At 37.0% G+C, this 14524-nt stretch overlaps 3 protein-coding genes across 4 annotated transcripts; 2 read left to right on the top strand and 1 right to left on the bottom strand.

Moving 5' to 3' along the window:
- The first annotated feature begins 531 nt into the window (after window positions 1–531).
- LOC121260496 lies at window positions 532–4912 on the top strand. 2 transcript variants are annotated; one of them, XM_041162400.1, is made up of 7 exons: window positions 532–1069; window positions 1988–2698; window positions 3155–3758; window positions 3872–3972; window positions 4070–4159; window positions 4248–4375; window positions 4518–4912. In XM_041162400.1, exons 2-7 carry the CDS (start codon window positions 2030–2032, stop codon window positions 4660–4662), a joined length of 1737 nt encoding a protein of 578 aa, XP_041018334.1. In that variant the 5' UTR covers window positions 532–1069; window positions 1988–2029; the 3' UTR covers window positions 4663–4912. The 2 variants fall into 2 exon arrangements, with proteins under 2 accessions (XP_041018334.1, XP_041018333.1); XM_041162399.1 differs by having other exon boundaries at window positions 1929–2698.
- Window positions 4913–5503: 591 nt separating this feature from the next.
- Window positions 5504–10629, top strand: LOC121260494 (ATP-dependent Clp protease proteolytic subunit 5, chloroplastic). Its single transcript, XM_041162397.1, has 9 exons — window positions 5504–5970; window positions 7108–7224; window positions 7351–7465; window positions 7685–7777; window positions 7878–7923; window positions 8031–8103; window positions 9502–9536; window positions 9632–9720; window positions 10197–10629. The coding sequence occupies exons 1-9, from the start codon at window positions 5834–5836 to the stop codon at window positions 10416–10418; spliced, it is 927 nt and encodes a 308-aa protein (XP_041018331.1). The 5' UTR covers window positions 5504–5833; the 3' UTR covers window positions 10419–10629.
- Window positions 10630–12735: 2106 nt separating this feature from the next.
- On the bottom strand, window positions 12736–14228 carry LOC121260495 (probable WRKY transcription factor 65). Its single transcript, XM_041162398.1, has 3 exons — window positions 13916–14228; window positions 13651–13800; window positions 12736–13434 (listed from the first exon to the last, which is right to left on the bottom strand). The coding sequence occupies exons 1-3, from the start codon at window positions 14029–14031 to the stop codon at window positions 12870–12872; spliced, it is 831 nt and encodes a 276-aa protein (XP_041018332.1). The 5' UTR covers window positions 14032–14228; the 3' UTR covers window positions 12736–12869.
- Window positions 14229–14524: the final 296 nt, after the last annotated feature.

Below are 14524 nucleotides of genomic sequence, written 5' to 3'. Positions count from 1 at the left end.
AAAATATCTTCGATTATATACATAATTATAATGAACACTATTATTTTTCATCTCAAATCATTCTAACCATGTCCATTACATGTCACATTTTAGGTATTTTGTTACTTATGCATAAAGTCACTCGAGATGTAACATATTATATGGATGAAAAATGATAAAACCTAAAGGGATAGAAGTTCTTAGAGTTTTTAATCAAGCTCTAGGGTCTAAAATAGAAGATATATATATATATATATATAAAGCAAGTCTCATAACATTTATTAAGTATTTTATATTATTTGTAAAATTTGTTCGAAAAATTATAATTCTATGAGATTTATTTTATATTTATCCCTTTTTTATAGAATTAAAATTTTAGAAATTCAAATTCATAACATTTCTTAATTATAAATCGACCTGAACAAAAATGTAGAAGTAGTGTATCATCCTATTAAAATACTGCCACGTGGAAATAAACAGAGGAAAGTAACTAACGTATGCTGGGGGAGTGCTCACCCTCCTTAACCTGCGCACGAACTTGCAGCATATGCACAACCGTGCGTGTAGAAAGAGGAGGGAAAATAAAAAGGAAAGGAAAGCCAAAGGGAGAGATAGAGAGAGAACGGGAAAGATTTTAGAGAGAGAGAGAGTAGAGAGACGGGTTACTGAGTGGGATCGTCGAGTTGGGGCGTGTGTGTGAGACCGACCCAAAAACAAAAAAACACAGGGGGGAGTTTTTGGGTTTGGGCGTGGAATTAGCAAAAAAATGGTGAACAAGAAGTTTATTAGTCTTCTACCTCTACCTCTACCTCTTCTCTCTCTCCTGTTCCCATCATCATTCTTTACCCAAACTTCTCTTACCCTAAAACGCTCTCCTCCTTTTCTATCCTCGCCGATACCAAACACCGCCATATTTTCTCACACCCAACCTCATAGAATAATATTGACAATAATTCTCGTATCTCCCCCTCTCTCTCCCTGGCTAGTACTATCTCTTCGCGGTGTTGTTTTGTTTCTCTTCTGGTTTTGTTCTTTCCTTTGGGTTTCTTCTCTGTCGCGGTTTTCGATTTTGTGGTCGAAGACGAAGAAGGTACTGCATAAATCTCTCTCAATTTCTCTGGATCCTGTGATGCTCTTCTATGTGGGCTTTTTTTTTTTTAAAAAAAAATGTTTATTTAGTGCGTTCTCATGGTTCTGGATAGGTGTTGTTTGGTGGGTTTCTGCTTGTTTATGGCGATTGATGAATGCTTGTGCGTGTATGTGTGTGTGGGGGGTTATAATCTTTTCTGGGTTTTGTTCGAGGGTTTGGTATGTGTTAAATAATTTGGGTTTGCTTTTGATTCAACGATTTTGGTTGTTCGGGTTTATTAGGCTGTATATGTATCATCTGGAATTCTTAAAATTCTTCTGGGTTAATAAAGATTAGGTTAATTTTGACTTACGGGCTTTTTTTGTTCCTCAATTGTTTTATTTCCGGATTTGTTCTGTCCTGTTTTGTTGCAGTTTAGCGCAATCTCACGTGATTTGTTTTCACTGCATTCTCGTGCTTTTCAATCTGTTCTTCTTTGGTATGGTTGTATCTACTCCAACTCCCGTTATCTAAATTTCGCTGAAGTTCTGTTTTCCCCCTCTTCTTTCTCAACAGTTGGATCTGTTAGATATGAAAGCTTTTATTTTTTTTGAATTTTTGGATTTTCTCTTGTCCACATTGCCGAGCTTTATTCATTGTCCACCCTCTTTCAAAAGCTCTATTTTTTACCTTTTTCTTTGCCCATTTTGGGATACGGCTTGTACGACTTACTGATTTCCTTGTAATTATTCTTGTGGAGCTAATTTTTTGAATGCTTCACATCCTCTCACTTCCCTTCTCATTCCTATCCAGTGGAGACTTTGTTAGGAACTGTTAAATATGAATTCTGATATTACTTCTTTTAATATCTATGTTGTAGCATTGCCAAAGTTGCTGGATATTGCCATTACTTTTATTTTCCATCCATCCTCTTTAAAGTAGTGGCGCCACAAGAAGTGTGCAATAACAGCGTTTCCTTCCATGGAAGAGTTTGGAAGTACTCGGTTCAATGGTATTGGCAATCCTGTAAGGAAGAAAAGGACTCAAACTTCTCGCCGACCCCGGCCTGAGTCACAGCCACTGGCTGAATGTCATGATAATTCACCATTGTCCTCAACACCACCTTCAGACGATGCAAGCAAGTTTTCTAGTGATGAGAATGCCAGTGGAGATACTAATTCTAGGAGGAAAGAGTTCAATCTCAATCAATGTGTGTCTAGGGTTCCTTCTGGTGCCGGAGCTGAAAGTGAAAACTTCAACGAGAAGAATAAAAGAGATGGAGAATTCAATGCATTTTACAATAATGAGCCTGGTCGAAGTGGATTTAATAACAGACGTAGTAGTGAAGGAGTACTTGCCCCTGCTAACTGGAAAAGCACTGGCAAGTTGAAGGGTGGGTTTGATTCGGAGTCAAGAAGTGTGGATACATTTGGTGGAAGGAATGGTGAAAGTCTGAGTTCAGGGAAGGCGGGAGTCGTAACAGATGGATCTACAAATGAGAATAAGGTTAAAATGGTTAAACTTAGGGTTGGTGGTGTGACACGCACAATTCAAGCCAACACCACTTCTAGTGCAGTAGGGGGTGGGTCTTCTACAAATAGTTTTCGATCCTCAGATGCCTCAAGAATGCGGCAGAAGCAGAATCTTCAGGTATGATTGTTGTGTCTTGCAAGCTTGAGTTAACAAATAGTGGCAGCCTTGTCTCATTTATAGTATAGTTTCTCTTTCCATGTATTGAACCATCTTATTAAGGTTACATGATGCACTCAGATAAAAAAGGAAGTTTTCATGGGGTACTAATTGGTTTTTAAAGCATTCCATGACAGGATTCAAAATTTTGTAGTTATGTTATACATTATTTTGCTGCGGAATAAAATTTTTACTTGTAAAAAAAAAAAAAATTATTTTGCTGCGGAATAATCTCGTGGCTTAAATTTTGCTGCTTACTAATGTGGATTTATTTAGTTTAATATTCATAATTTTAAACCTCGTATGGAAAAACAGCTTTTATACCATATTTGTGTATCAACATATTAATTACTCTTATGCTCAAGTAACATATAGAATCCAGCATAATCATTTTCTTAAAAATTGTTTTTATTGCAGGGAAATTCAGATCATAACTATCCCTTCCAAGGAATTCCGTGGAAGGATTTCCCAAGAGGTGGTTTCAGTCTTGGGAAGGACGGGCCCTTGATGGGGAAGGTGTCTGGAAAGACCACATCTGATAAGCAAGCAGAAGAGTTAGAACCAGTTCGTAAGAGCAAGCGAGTCCCTAAGAGGCGTGTACTTGATGGGGAATTTGATGATGATGAGGATGATGAGATTCGGTACCTGGAGAAGCTTAAAACTTCAAAGTTTAACAAAGGGTCCAAAGAAGATGATGAAGAATCAGGCAAGAAGCATCGGAAACTTTCTGGGGTATCTAATGTGCAAAATGGTGGGTCATCAAGGTCAGGAAAAGATGGTAAGAGGACCAGATTGGATAGAGCATCTGAGGAAACAGATTTTGAAGAGGATTCAGGGTCAGATGGCGAACTTGAAGGTAAGAAAAAGAAGCAAATGAAGGAGTCTGTTGATTCCTTAGGGGATAATAAGAGGGAAATGACTCTCACAACACGACAACGGGCCCTTCAGTCAAGCAAAGATGCAGCACCTGGTACAAGCTTTATTGAGTTTCCAAATGGATTGCCACCTGCCCCACCACGAAGTGAGCATTTGTCTGACTTCCTTTCTCACATCCTGAACTTCTTGAAGTCTCTAGTAGGGTTATTATTTTGTAAATTTCCATCTTTATTGTGGTTTTGATTTTGTTAATCCCAGAGCAAAAGGAGAAACTTTCAGAACTAGAGCAACAACTAAAGAAAGCTGAGGCTGCTCAGAGACGTAGGATGCAGGTCGAGAAGGCTGCTCGAGAATCTGAGGTTGGCTTTTGTTTCACTGTATCTCAGTGTTCTCTTCCTTATTTATATTTAATATAGAAGGTAATCGAAACAATTAAGTTTGGATTGTATATTTTAGGCTGAGGCTATTAGGAAAATTCTTGGTCAAGAGTCTAGCCGGAAAAAGCGGGAAGATAAATTGAAGAAGCGCAACGAAGAATTGGCACAGGTACTGGAAAATGTTAGATGAACTCTATCTCTGGCTTTGGGACTAATAAAGCTGTTCTGTTAATTTTTTTTACATTATACTTCTACAGGAGAAGGCTGCTAATGCTATGACGCTTGCATCTAACACCATCAGATTGGTAATGCGCCCTACTGGAACTGTAGTTACCTTCTCCGAGGATATGGGTCTCCCAAGCATATTCAACTCCAAACCTTGCAGGTATTATCCTCCTCCATTACAAATCTGAAATTTACACACGCTAATTCATAATTTCACACCACCACCCTTACAACCCAGCATTTGAAATTAGATCAAGGTTTCTTTATGGATGGACTGAAAATTATCTGGTCTGGAATTTCAGTTATCCTCCGCCACGCGAAAACTGTGCGGGACCATCCTGTACTAACCCATACAAGTATCGAGATTCCAAGTCTAAGCTTCCTCTTTGCAGTCTCCAGTGCTACAAGGCAATCCAGGAAAAGGTGCTGGCTGAAACTACCTGCTAATGTTGCAAAGTAGTAAATATTGCCTATAGCCCCTCCCCGGCGCATGCAGCAGGGAACTCGTGCAATTATGTTTCGGTATATCTTGTACTCGGAGATTGGTGAAAGATCATATTTTTGAGCTTATTGTAGAGAGAAATTCAAAGAACAGTTTTTTTTTTTTTTTTTTAACTGTGCTGTAATTGTGCAGCTGTATTATTTCAAAAAACAAAAAGCCCAAATTTTAGAAGTGATTTAATCTGTCGTCATTTCATTTGGATATGTCTTCTTCAGGGTGACTCTATCCAACGGTTCAAAAGAAGATCCTTGGAACTATTAACTTTTCATTTATAGGAGTGAAGACAAAATAACTAGAAGTTTTTGTTTTTTTGTTGAATTTTTCAGTCACTATCAATTATTATATTAATTGATTGATTGCAAGATTCAAAAGTAACACATCAAATTTAATTTGACGTGGTTGAATATGATAAAAAATTAAGATGAATGTTGGTGCCGAATCAATGGCTATGTATTGTTGATTGATTTAGGTGCAAGAAAATATGATAAGATGAATGGATATTGATTAATTTTCTAGAAATAAAAGTAGGTGGTTTAAGATTGATATACCCAAAAAAAAAAAAGAAAAAGTCATCTATAAGTGTTGCAACTAATATATTATTTATTTTAAGATCGATTACTGAATTTATTTTTATAATATCTTATGATTAAATCATTTCTAGAATTTTTTATATATAAAAGCTGATGCATAGGATATCATATTTGATTTATTTATAATTATAATATTTTCCTTATAATAAATATATATATATATATAAATATATATGGAAAAAGAGGGCAAAAGAGTAAATTAATGGGCAGAGAGATAATTTGAGGATGTTTACCCGTGAGGCTTGAACAGATCTCCTCCTTTTACAAGTTACAAACTCGAACACTATGCGTACAAGTGAGTGAGTGAGTGGGGGAGGGATATAGCGTGTGTAGTTCGCCGCCGAGCGCTTTGTCATTTTAGGCGGATAAGACTTGCTATCGATTTGCCTCCAGACGACATTGCCTTAGCCCACGCTTCTCTGAAAGCAAACATCGATCGCTACTTGCCAGAAAAGCTCTCAAAATAACCCCCCTCTGTACCCTTCCATTTGGATTTTGTAATAGCCCAATAGTTCAGGGAAGAAAAATGGCCCACACATGCGTTTCAACAGCCTCCGCCTCCTCTCTCAGATTCAACTCCCAAATCTTCTTCGTTAATGCTACCTCTGCCTCTCGCTCCGACCTTCTGAAGCTCTCTCTCCCCACTGACCCCTTTCGTTCCAGGTACTCGTTCTGCACCCTTGTTTTCCGTACGGTTTTTCCTTGTTCCTTTCCTTTTGGTTGATGAGATGATGTTTGAAGATAAACAATTAAATAACATTACTGATAAATTTTGTTCCTTCTTGTTCTTCTTCTTTTAAATGAAATTTTAAGGTAATTTTTTATTTTCCGTGAAATTATTTTCATTTGTTGCTAAAAATTCTCATTCGTAGGATTTTTAAATATAACTGTGAACCTTGAGGAAATTATTAGTCAGCATTAAATTGGGAGCTTTTTACCTTTTTAGTTTCTTATCTAATTTTTGTATCTTTTTTCTGTCTATTTAAGCTTTAAGTTTTGGATTTGCCTTAAGTTCTGTTTGCTTCCTGCGAATAGTTTCACTCAAAGACGAAGAACTAGATAGGATCTTGAATTACTTGCTTGTACTTAGAGCTGAGGTGACGGCTGAATTGATTGTGTTAACGCGGTATAGCTATTAAATTGGATTGGATAAGGATTTTCATTGTTTGGACAGTAGAAGGGCCACAGTTGGCTATAATTTCTGATTGGCTTCTTACAAAAACTCGGAAAAAATGAAAAAAAGAAGAAGTAATGAGATGACGATTGGTATCGTTGTTCTTGTGGTCTCTATGAAGATGAAATTTTTTCTTCCCAATGGCCAAGTGATTGTTTTTGGCTCAGTTGAGGGTATGCTTTTATCAAGCTTAAGTTGTTGAGACTTTTGGATAATTTTTTTTAATCTTCTTTTCTTGTTAATATATTCATTGAACCCCTAGGGTCTGGTTCAAGTGGTAAAGGCCTTGGTCTTGGTGGTATGCTCCCTTTAGGTCTAAGGTTCAAATTCTCTTAGGTGCAAACAATTTCTAGGGGCCATCGGATTGGGGGAATTCCCCTTGAATTATCCAAGATGCACTTGCGGAAAAATCATTGTCAAGAGTCTGTGCACCCTCGAGATTAGTCAGGTCTTTGTTCTCGGACACCTGGTGCCAATCAAAAAAGAAAAAAATATATTCATTGATTGGTTTTCTTATTCCTTTGTGGCCAAAGCAAAGCTCACTACAAAAGAATTATGTTTGTTGTTTCTATTGGTTCATTTCTTTAGTGGTTAAAAATATTATTTTGTTTTTCTATGGTTTTCAGGAAATTAAGGAAATTAGTTGGTAATGAAAAGAGCCTACAGAATTCTCCTGTGAAGGCTGTGTATTCTGGTGAGGCTTGGCCGCCAAGGAGTTCTCAGCTGGGGATTTGGTCCATAAGGTCGTTTTTATCTGCAGATTTATGTACGATTATGAAATTTGTATCTATGTTAGGAATTCCCCAATAAGTTGTTGTTCTTTCGTTTTTTATTTTGACTCATAGAAAATCTCCAAATATGATATTTAGGGATGACTTGCAAGTCCCATCATCTCCCTACTTCCCTGCATATGCGCAAGGCCAAGGGCCTCCCCCAATGGTGCAGGAGCGATTCCAGAGTGTTATAAGCCAGCTTTTTCAGCATGTAAGGGAGTAGGTTTGGGCTTTTGTGTTGGTTACTTTGGGTTGTGTATTTAAGTGCTTGTTATTCTCTATCAACTTTTGACATTCATCTTCCTCTTTTTAGATAGGTATCTCTCGTGTATACAACATGTGTTCTTGGACTACAAAATTTGAACTTTTTAATGAAATTTTCTTACGTATGAAATAAACTTTTGATATTTTTGTTTAATTAAACTATTAGAGAATAATTCGTTGTGGTGGAGCTGTTGATGATGACATGGCAAACATAATAGTTGCTCAACTTCTGTATCTTGATGCCGTTGATCCTAACAAGGTTATCTCTCTCTCTCTCTCTCTCTCTCAATTTGCTACGAGTCAAGTATAATTGTGCAAGTGTTTAATTGGGTTAGTAAAGTTTCTGGTGTGATTAACAGGATATTGTCATGTATGTAAATTCTCCTGGAGGATCAGTTACCGCTGGTAATATATGTCTTAAATTGTGCATATTTCACAGCACTGTTGGTTTGTTCAATTGAGCTTGTGGGTTGGCATTGCCTTATTATCTGACTTGCTTTAAATTGACTTAGGTATGGCAATATTCGACACAATGAGGCATATCCGTCCTGATGTTTCCACTGTTTGTGTTGGACTAGCAGCTAGGTACAAGATTCAGCACTGCATCTCTCTCTCTCTCTCTCTCTCTCTTCCTCTCACTCAAATTTCTTGACCATGCGTAACTTCTATAGAAGTTCCACAGATGAACTTAAATAGAATAAAGGCACTTTTATGAGTAAGAAACTTTTTTCTGATTAACACACACACACACACACACACACACACACACAGAGTCTCTGCTTTTCCTTTCTGGGCAGATGTATATAGTTGTCTTGATTTGATTTGAGCTTAAGCATTATGTTTCTTTTTTTCTCAGTTTTCCTGTTCTTTTTTTAATATTGTTGCTTGTTTGGACTTGAGGTAATACTTGGCATTTTCCAATTATGAAGCTTTTCTTTTGTGGAAGCCATATATAGGTGAAGCAGCATGTATGATATAAGATTTTCTGTTGTAGAGACTGGAGATATGGAGCAGTGTGTTTGTTAAGATCCCATCTCTCTATGAAAACTTGTATTCATTTGATGACAAGTCCTTGATGCAATCTCAGTGATAGTTCTTTTCTAATTTGATGGTTAGGTTGAGTTGTCTAGCATTAGTTCTTGTAATTATCGATAAAGAGAATCACTGGTGTTTGAAATGCCATTTGCCAATCTTGATAGCTGTGGAATAAGAATTAAGGTTCTGTTATGATATGCTAGAAGAAGATCCTCCAAATATGTACTTCGTAATACATTTGCATATGTTGCAAGACTATGCGATTGAACAGCATTGGAGAGGGTGATGAAGGACTTTTTCTATGCTTGCTGTTGGTTATTTCCTGTTATAGATCCCTTTAGTTTATGCTAAAATGGCTTCATGTTTCTACCCTGATCCTCACCCCCTCTTCCCCTCACCCACTTTTTCATTTAAGTTCCAGAAGGAGGTGGTTCTCTTTATGTATTTATTTGGATGTTGAGATGATATGAGATGAAAAATATGTGAATAATAGTGAAATAGTTTGTGAATAGTAGTGAAATAGTTTGTGAATAGTAGTGAAATGGTTTGAGTTAAGATGTTTTATGGGGTTTTGGAAAATGAGAGAGAAAAAGTTAAATAAAAATATTATAAAGTTAACATATTGTTATAATATAATTTTTAATATAATTTTTGTTTTGGAATTTGAAAAAGTTGAATTAGTTTTTGTGTTTTGTTTGGAAGTTTGGGAAAGTTATAATGATTATATGAAAAAGTTGAAGATTTGAAATTGAAAAGTGGTTATATTTAAGTGATGTTTGGATGTGGAGATGAGATGAGATCTTCTCATCTCAACATCCAAACAAGCCCTCAACTTCAATGATAAAAGAAAAAATACACTTAATGAGAAAACATTTAACTTTTCTTGTCTGCCAAACCAAAATGTTTATCATTAGTGACCAATGTTTCTTTGTGTTTTTCCACGTGCAGTATGGGAGCTTTCTTGCTTAGTGCTGGGACCAAAGGTAAATTATTCCTTTGATTTGTATTTTAGCGTATTTGGAAGTTATGTTTCTTGGATTTTCTAAACATTAGACCCTTTTCTCCCTCATTTCTGAAGGAAAAAGGTACAGTTTGCCAAACTCAAGGATAATGATCCATCAGCCTCTTGGTGGAGCTCAAGGTGGGCAAACCGACATAGATATTCAGGTGTGCTTGTTTTCTGAACCTTCTGTCTATGGAGTATGGCTAGAACTTCTCCTCCACCCCCCCCCCCCCCCCCAACGCACAAAATCAGTAGCATCTTTATGCCTAACATCTCAGAGTGTTAGCGTGTTATAATGTCTGTATTATTTGAGGTAATTGAGGCTTTACGCATTCTGTCAAACTTCCAACAATAGTTTGACCCTTATCCACCATTTGGTGGGATAGAGGTTTCTTCTTTCCTTGAAATTTCAATTATCAACTCAATTAGATGTTTTAGAACAAATTAGGCAGGATTGTCTGTTTGGGTCTTGTGAGAGCTCAAATGATAAAGAATTGGAAGGAATGGAAATCCGTGTCACAAAATTAATGCTCGGGACAGTGTATTGCTATAACTGAAGTTTCTGTTTATTTAGTTATCATGTTTTCCTGTCCTTGTGCATTTTTATAAACAAAACCCTAATAAGAGACATGGTTCTCAGGCAAACGAAATGCTACATCATAAAGCTAATCTTAATGGGTACCTCTCCTACCACACTGGTCAAAGTCTGGAGCAGATTAATCAGGATACTGACCGCGACTTCTTCATGAGTGCAAAAGAAGCCAAGGAATATGGGCTTATAGATGGTGTCATCATGAACCCTCTCAAAGCACTCCAGCCACTGGCAACTACATCAGAGACTAAAGACGAGTCTGTTGTGTGACCTCTTGATTGACCGGCGCAGTGGATGACGTGGCATATGGATGAGTTAAATGGGGAAATAGACATTTTCTCAGTGTGTCTGAGTTCTTTTAAGTTCGCAATGCTTGATTATCTGTGTAGCACAGAATTAAGAACCCTGAAATTTTGCTGTTGGTTGCACCTGAACTGAAACTTTGACAAATAGATCGAATTCTAGATATGCAGTTTGCCTTCAAGAATCTAATCTCTGTGATAGTGATTTATTGTTACTTCTTTATAACAGATCTTTTCACTGTGCATATACTTCTCATATAACTTAGAAGCTAAACATGATTATCCTCTCTCTCTCTCTCATGCAAGCACACGCACATTTTCTACAGGTTACAATCTCTTCAGATAAAATTTTTGGTGGTGTATGATTATATTTCGGATTCATTTCTTGATTTGAAGGAATAATCTTTGGCCATGGTTTGACATTCCATGTTAATTTAAGTATTCAATTGAGCTTTCTAGTGCATGTGAAATGTGCCCTCTATAAATTTTCCATTAGCAACTGGCTGTCGTGCCCGCTTATTTTGCCAAGTATCGAACTTGGCATTCAACCTGCCTCTCTTTTTGAACAAAGGGACAGTCTCCCTAAACGCTAGTCTTTGCCCATTTCAGCCTGCAATGATTGGTATCTTTTGTATGCGGGGAAAAATAAACACTGCACCCTCGAATTGTTAAAGATCGCACTTTACACTCTAAATTATCAAAACTGATTCAATACATCCTCTAAAGTTCAAAAAAATGGGCACATTGTACCCTTTATTAAGAGTTGACGGTCAAGATCGTATTACATCATCTATTGATCAAGATTGTGTAATGTCATCTATTTCTCTTCCATCAAGTATTAGTTTTGGGGTGGCTCTACAGCCACACCTGAAAGCTCCCTCTAGTGCATTTCATATATTTTTTTTTACACTTTTAAATATTTTCTTTTAAAAAAATTCACGATATCATTAAAAAACACTTCTTTAATCACAAAGTAAAAAAAAAAAAAAAAAAAAAAATCCCAGCCAGATCCCCGAGCGGGAAGACTAGCATTTTTCTTAGTTTTTAGCAGTTTGAAAGTGTAATATGTTAGTTTTGATAATTTAATATGCAAAATATAAAATTTTTAAGGGTCGAATATAAAATTTTTAAGGGTCGAATAGAGTACTTTTCCTCCTACTAATGTTCTAAGCGCGTGTCGAAGAAATCCGACTAAAGATATTCATATATTGACAAAATAGCTCGTTTTTGGATTCTTATGTCATGTGTTCTGTGCCGATAGATAGACTTCAAAGAAAGAAAAGGGGACAGTCAAAAAAAAAGAAAAGGGGGTGGCTGTGATTTTGGCACCATGTGGAGGGGAATCTGTAAACTGCCAAAACACCTAGAAACAGAAACTGCCATTAGGGTTTTGGTAGCTCGATCCGAATTCCTCAAATCAATCTCTAGAGTAAGAATCGGCAGAAGAGAAACATCTTCGACTACGAGTATAAATGAAATATCTCTTTCAAAAATCAACCACTCCAAGAAAAACTAGGAAAATAGTACCCTTTTTTTTTCCTCAAAGACAAACAAGCGGATAGATCAAACGTGGCAGAGTATGGGGACAGGAAGTTCTTCACGCTATGAAACTATGGTGAGGAAGAGGCTGGAGAGGCGATGAGAATGTTTACATCTTGCACAGTTGCACGTCAGAATTTGCACTGGACAGAACATGTTTGGAGAGATTGGAGTTCCAATCAAGGCTAGGGAGGAGAGTAGGGCCAGCCTGTATTTGTTGGATGATGGCGTTGATTAGCCAATCCCCGTGACTCATGGCATAGGGATCGGTGATGGCTTTGTGAAGTGAGACGAGCAGAGCACCCACTCGCAAGCCCCGTGTCATCTATCAATTCATCTCACGGAAAATGATATACTAATAACCCAATCACAATAAAAAATATATATATATATTTTTATGTGTACTTTGAACAGTTGTATGGACAATATTTTTGAATTAAAGTTAAAATAATAAATTTTTAATATGAAATTGTAGAACAGTTGCATCATTTCATCTCACTCTCACATGGTACCGGGTGCAAAGATAACGTCTATCCACTTTGCTCGTGCTAAAGTGACATAACTTTCTCACTTTGTGAATCTACGAGAGAGAGAGTGTGTGTTTTACTTGGAGTGGGTTATATCATAAAACAACATAACTACGTATTCCAAGGTTGCAAACAGTTGATCCGTTTGAATAGTAAAAATTTTTATTTTATTTTATTATTATAATTTTTTAAATTTTTTATATAAAATATATTAAACAATTTATTTTTTAAATCTTAAAATAATAATAATATTTTATTTAACTTTTATCTACAACTATCTCACCTTATTTTACAGTCGAAACGAAACAACTCATCTTTTCTCACGGTCGAAACGGCACCGAAGAACACTTGGATCAAGAAGGTACAGCAGGAATCCTTTCATCGGAGAAATTGCTCCTCATGAAACTTATGAATGATGAATATGTGGGTAGTTCTTCAAGCTCATCAAAGAAATCATTTTCTTCTGAGATCGCTGTGGAGAAAGTCATGAGCTGTGAGTAACACAAGGGCTCTTCTTCCAAGAGGAGACCCATTGTTTCATGGGATCTTTCTAGGTGCACTGTGAAAGGGTCCTCTCCTTGGTTAGCGATTATATCCTGGGAACTGTTTATGGGGGAATATTGTATGTATTGGAAATGATTTTCATCTGGATCCTTTTCTCCGGTGGTCACAGTGGGTTCGTTTAGTTTTTCTTCAGCTTGCTGTTCCTGTTTTGGGGGCTCTGGGAGATCATCTTCAGTACTGGAAATGTTTTGGGGTTCTTTTGGTGGTTGGATCAGGTTGGTGTCAGAGAGATTAGGACCTGGATGGTTATGGCTAGAGGTGTAGGTGATGATGAGCATTGAAGCATCTGTTCTGCATCTCTCTACTTGTTTTTTGGCTGAACAACCCTTTGATGTGCTGCACCTATAATAGCCCCTGCAAAAAAGTTTCAGGTATAAAAAATTTGAGAATTGTAGATGAGGATCAGTAATTAAGAAAGAGTCTTCTGAGTCATTTTTGGTAAAAAGTTTCAGGTTATAGAAGAAAAGAAAGTAATCTTCTCTCTTTTGAGATCTGAAGTTCTTGAATTGAAAGAAAAAGAAAATGACAGTCATGAGTGCACGATCAAGCTAAAGTAGTAATGCAAACAACCTTGGATAAGGAGATCCTTTAATAGGTTTTTGCCCATATTTTCTCCAGGACCAAAAATCAGAAGGCGGCCCTTCATTCTTTAGTTTCCCAACATGATTTGCTCCAATCTTCACTGTAACAACATTCTTCTGAACAACCAGCTTTCTGCAACAGTACACAAACAAATATTAGAAAAATGCCAAATAAAATTAGGCATAAAGTGTAAAAATAAATCGCCTGAAAAACCAAAAAATACAATCTTCCCCTTTAAGTTACTGCAACTGACCTTCTTTTAGATGCCTCCTGAGTTTCTGGTTTGAGTTCTTTTGAAATCTCCTTGTCCGGGTTTAGTGAGAGAGAACCATCCATGAGTACTGCATGTTGCTTCCACTTGATCTCCATGATCTTATTTTTATGAAGCCGATAATCATAGGAGACAGAGAGGGAGTTGTTACAAGATCAAGTTGCAGAAGTAATAAAGCAGCCAAAGAGATGAAGATCAGAGCTGTAATTGATTAGAAAGGAGGAGAGAAAGAGTAAGGAGGAGGACAGACAAGAAATTTCAAGCCCAAGTTGCTTTCTTTCGGTTCCTTCATTTAATATAAAGGATAGGAACCACTATGCATATATCGCCCTCCCACCCCCCACAAATATAATAAACCATGATTCCGTACACCGCTGGTCCGATACAACTTGTATGCAAAGAGATATTTCCATGCAACAACATGCTGGTCCCATATCCATTTATTTGTCTGCATGGCACTGTTGTGGGTCCCTACCCTACTTCGATTCACAATTTACAGTTGCCACGTGGCTGTAATCATGGCCAGGGTACCAAGACAGAACTGCCTCAACCAAACCAAATGCATACACACGCGTGGGAGCTTCCAAAACA

Source organism: Juglans microcarpa x Juglans regia, chromosome 4D (genome assembly GCF_004785595.1).
Source record: "Juglans microcarpa x Juglans regia isolate MS1-56 chromosome 4D, Jm3101_v1.0, whole genome shotgun sequence".
Lineage (NCBI taxonomy): Eukaryota > Viridiplantae > Streptophyta > Magnoliopsida > Fagales > Juglandaceae > Juglans > Juglans microcarpa x Juglans regia.
The sequence above is the reverse complement of the archived record's forward strand: the minus strand, read 5'-3'. Positions and strand labels throughout refer to the sequence as shown.

Coding starts and splice junctions, on each gene's coding strand:
- LOC121260495 (XM_041162398.1), bottom strand. CDS start 14,031: ATGGAGATCAAGTGGAAGCAACATGCAGTACTCATGGATGGTTCTCTC. Junction 13,801..13,915: donor CAGGAGGCATCTAAAAGAAG/GTCAGTTGCAGT, acceptor GTTTGTGTACTG/TTGCAGAAAGCTGGTTGTTC. Junction 13,435..13,650: donor AAAGGATCTCCTTATCCAAG/GTTGTTTGCATT, acceptor ACTTTTTTGCAG/GGGCTATTATAGGTGCAGCA.
- LOC121260494 (XM_041162397.1), top strand. CDS start 5,834: ATGGCCCACACATGCGTTTCAACAGCCTCCGCCTCCTCTCTCAGATTC. Junction 7,225..7,350: donor CTGGGGATTTGGTCCATAAG/GTCGTTTTTATC, acceptor TATGATATTTAG/GGATGACTTGCAAGTCCCAT. Junction 9,537..9,631: donor GCTTAGTGCTGGGACCAAAG/GTAAATTATTCC, acceptor TCATTTCTGAAG/GAAAAAGGTACAGTTTGCCA.
- LOC121260496 (XM_041162400.1), top strand. CDS start 2,030: ATGGAAGAGTTTGGAAGTACTCGGTTCAATGGTATTGGCAATCCTGTA. Junction 3,759..3,871: donor GCCACCTGCCCCACCACGAA/GTGAGCATTTGT, acceptor TGTTAATCCCAG/AGCAAAAGGAGAAACTTTCA. Junction 4,160..4,247: donor GCAACGAAGAATTGGCACAG/GTACTGGAAAAT, acceptor ATACTTCTACAG/GAGAAGGCTGCTAATGCTAT.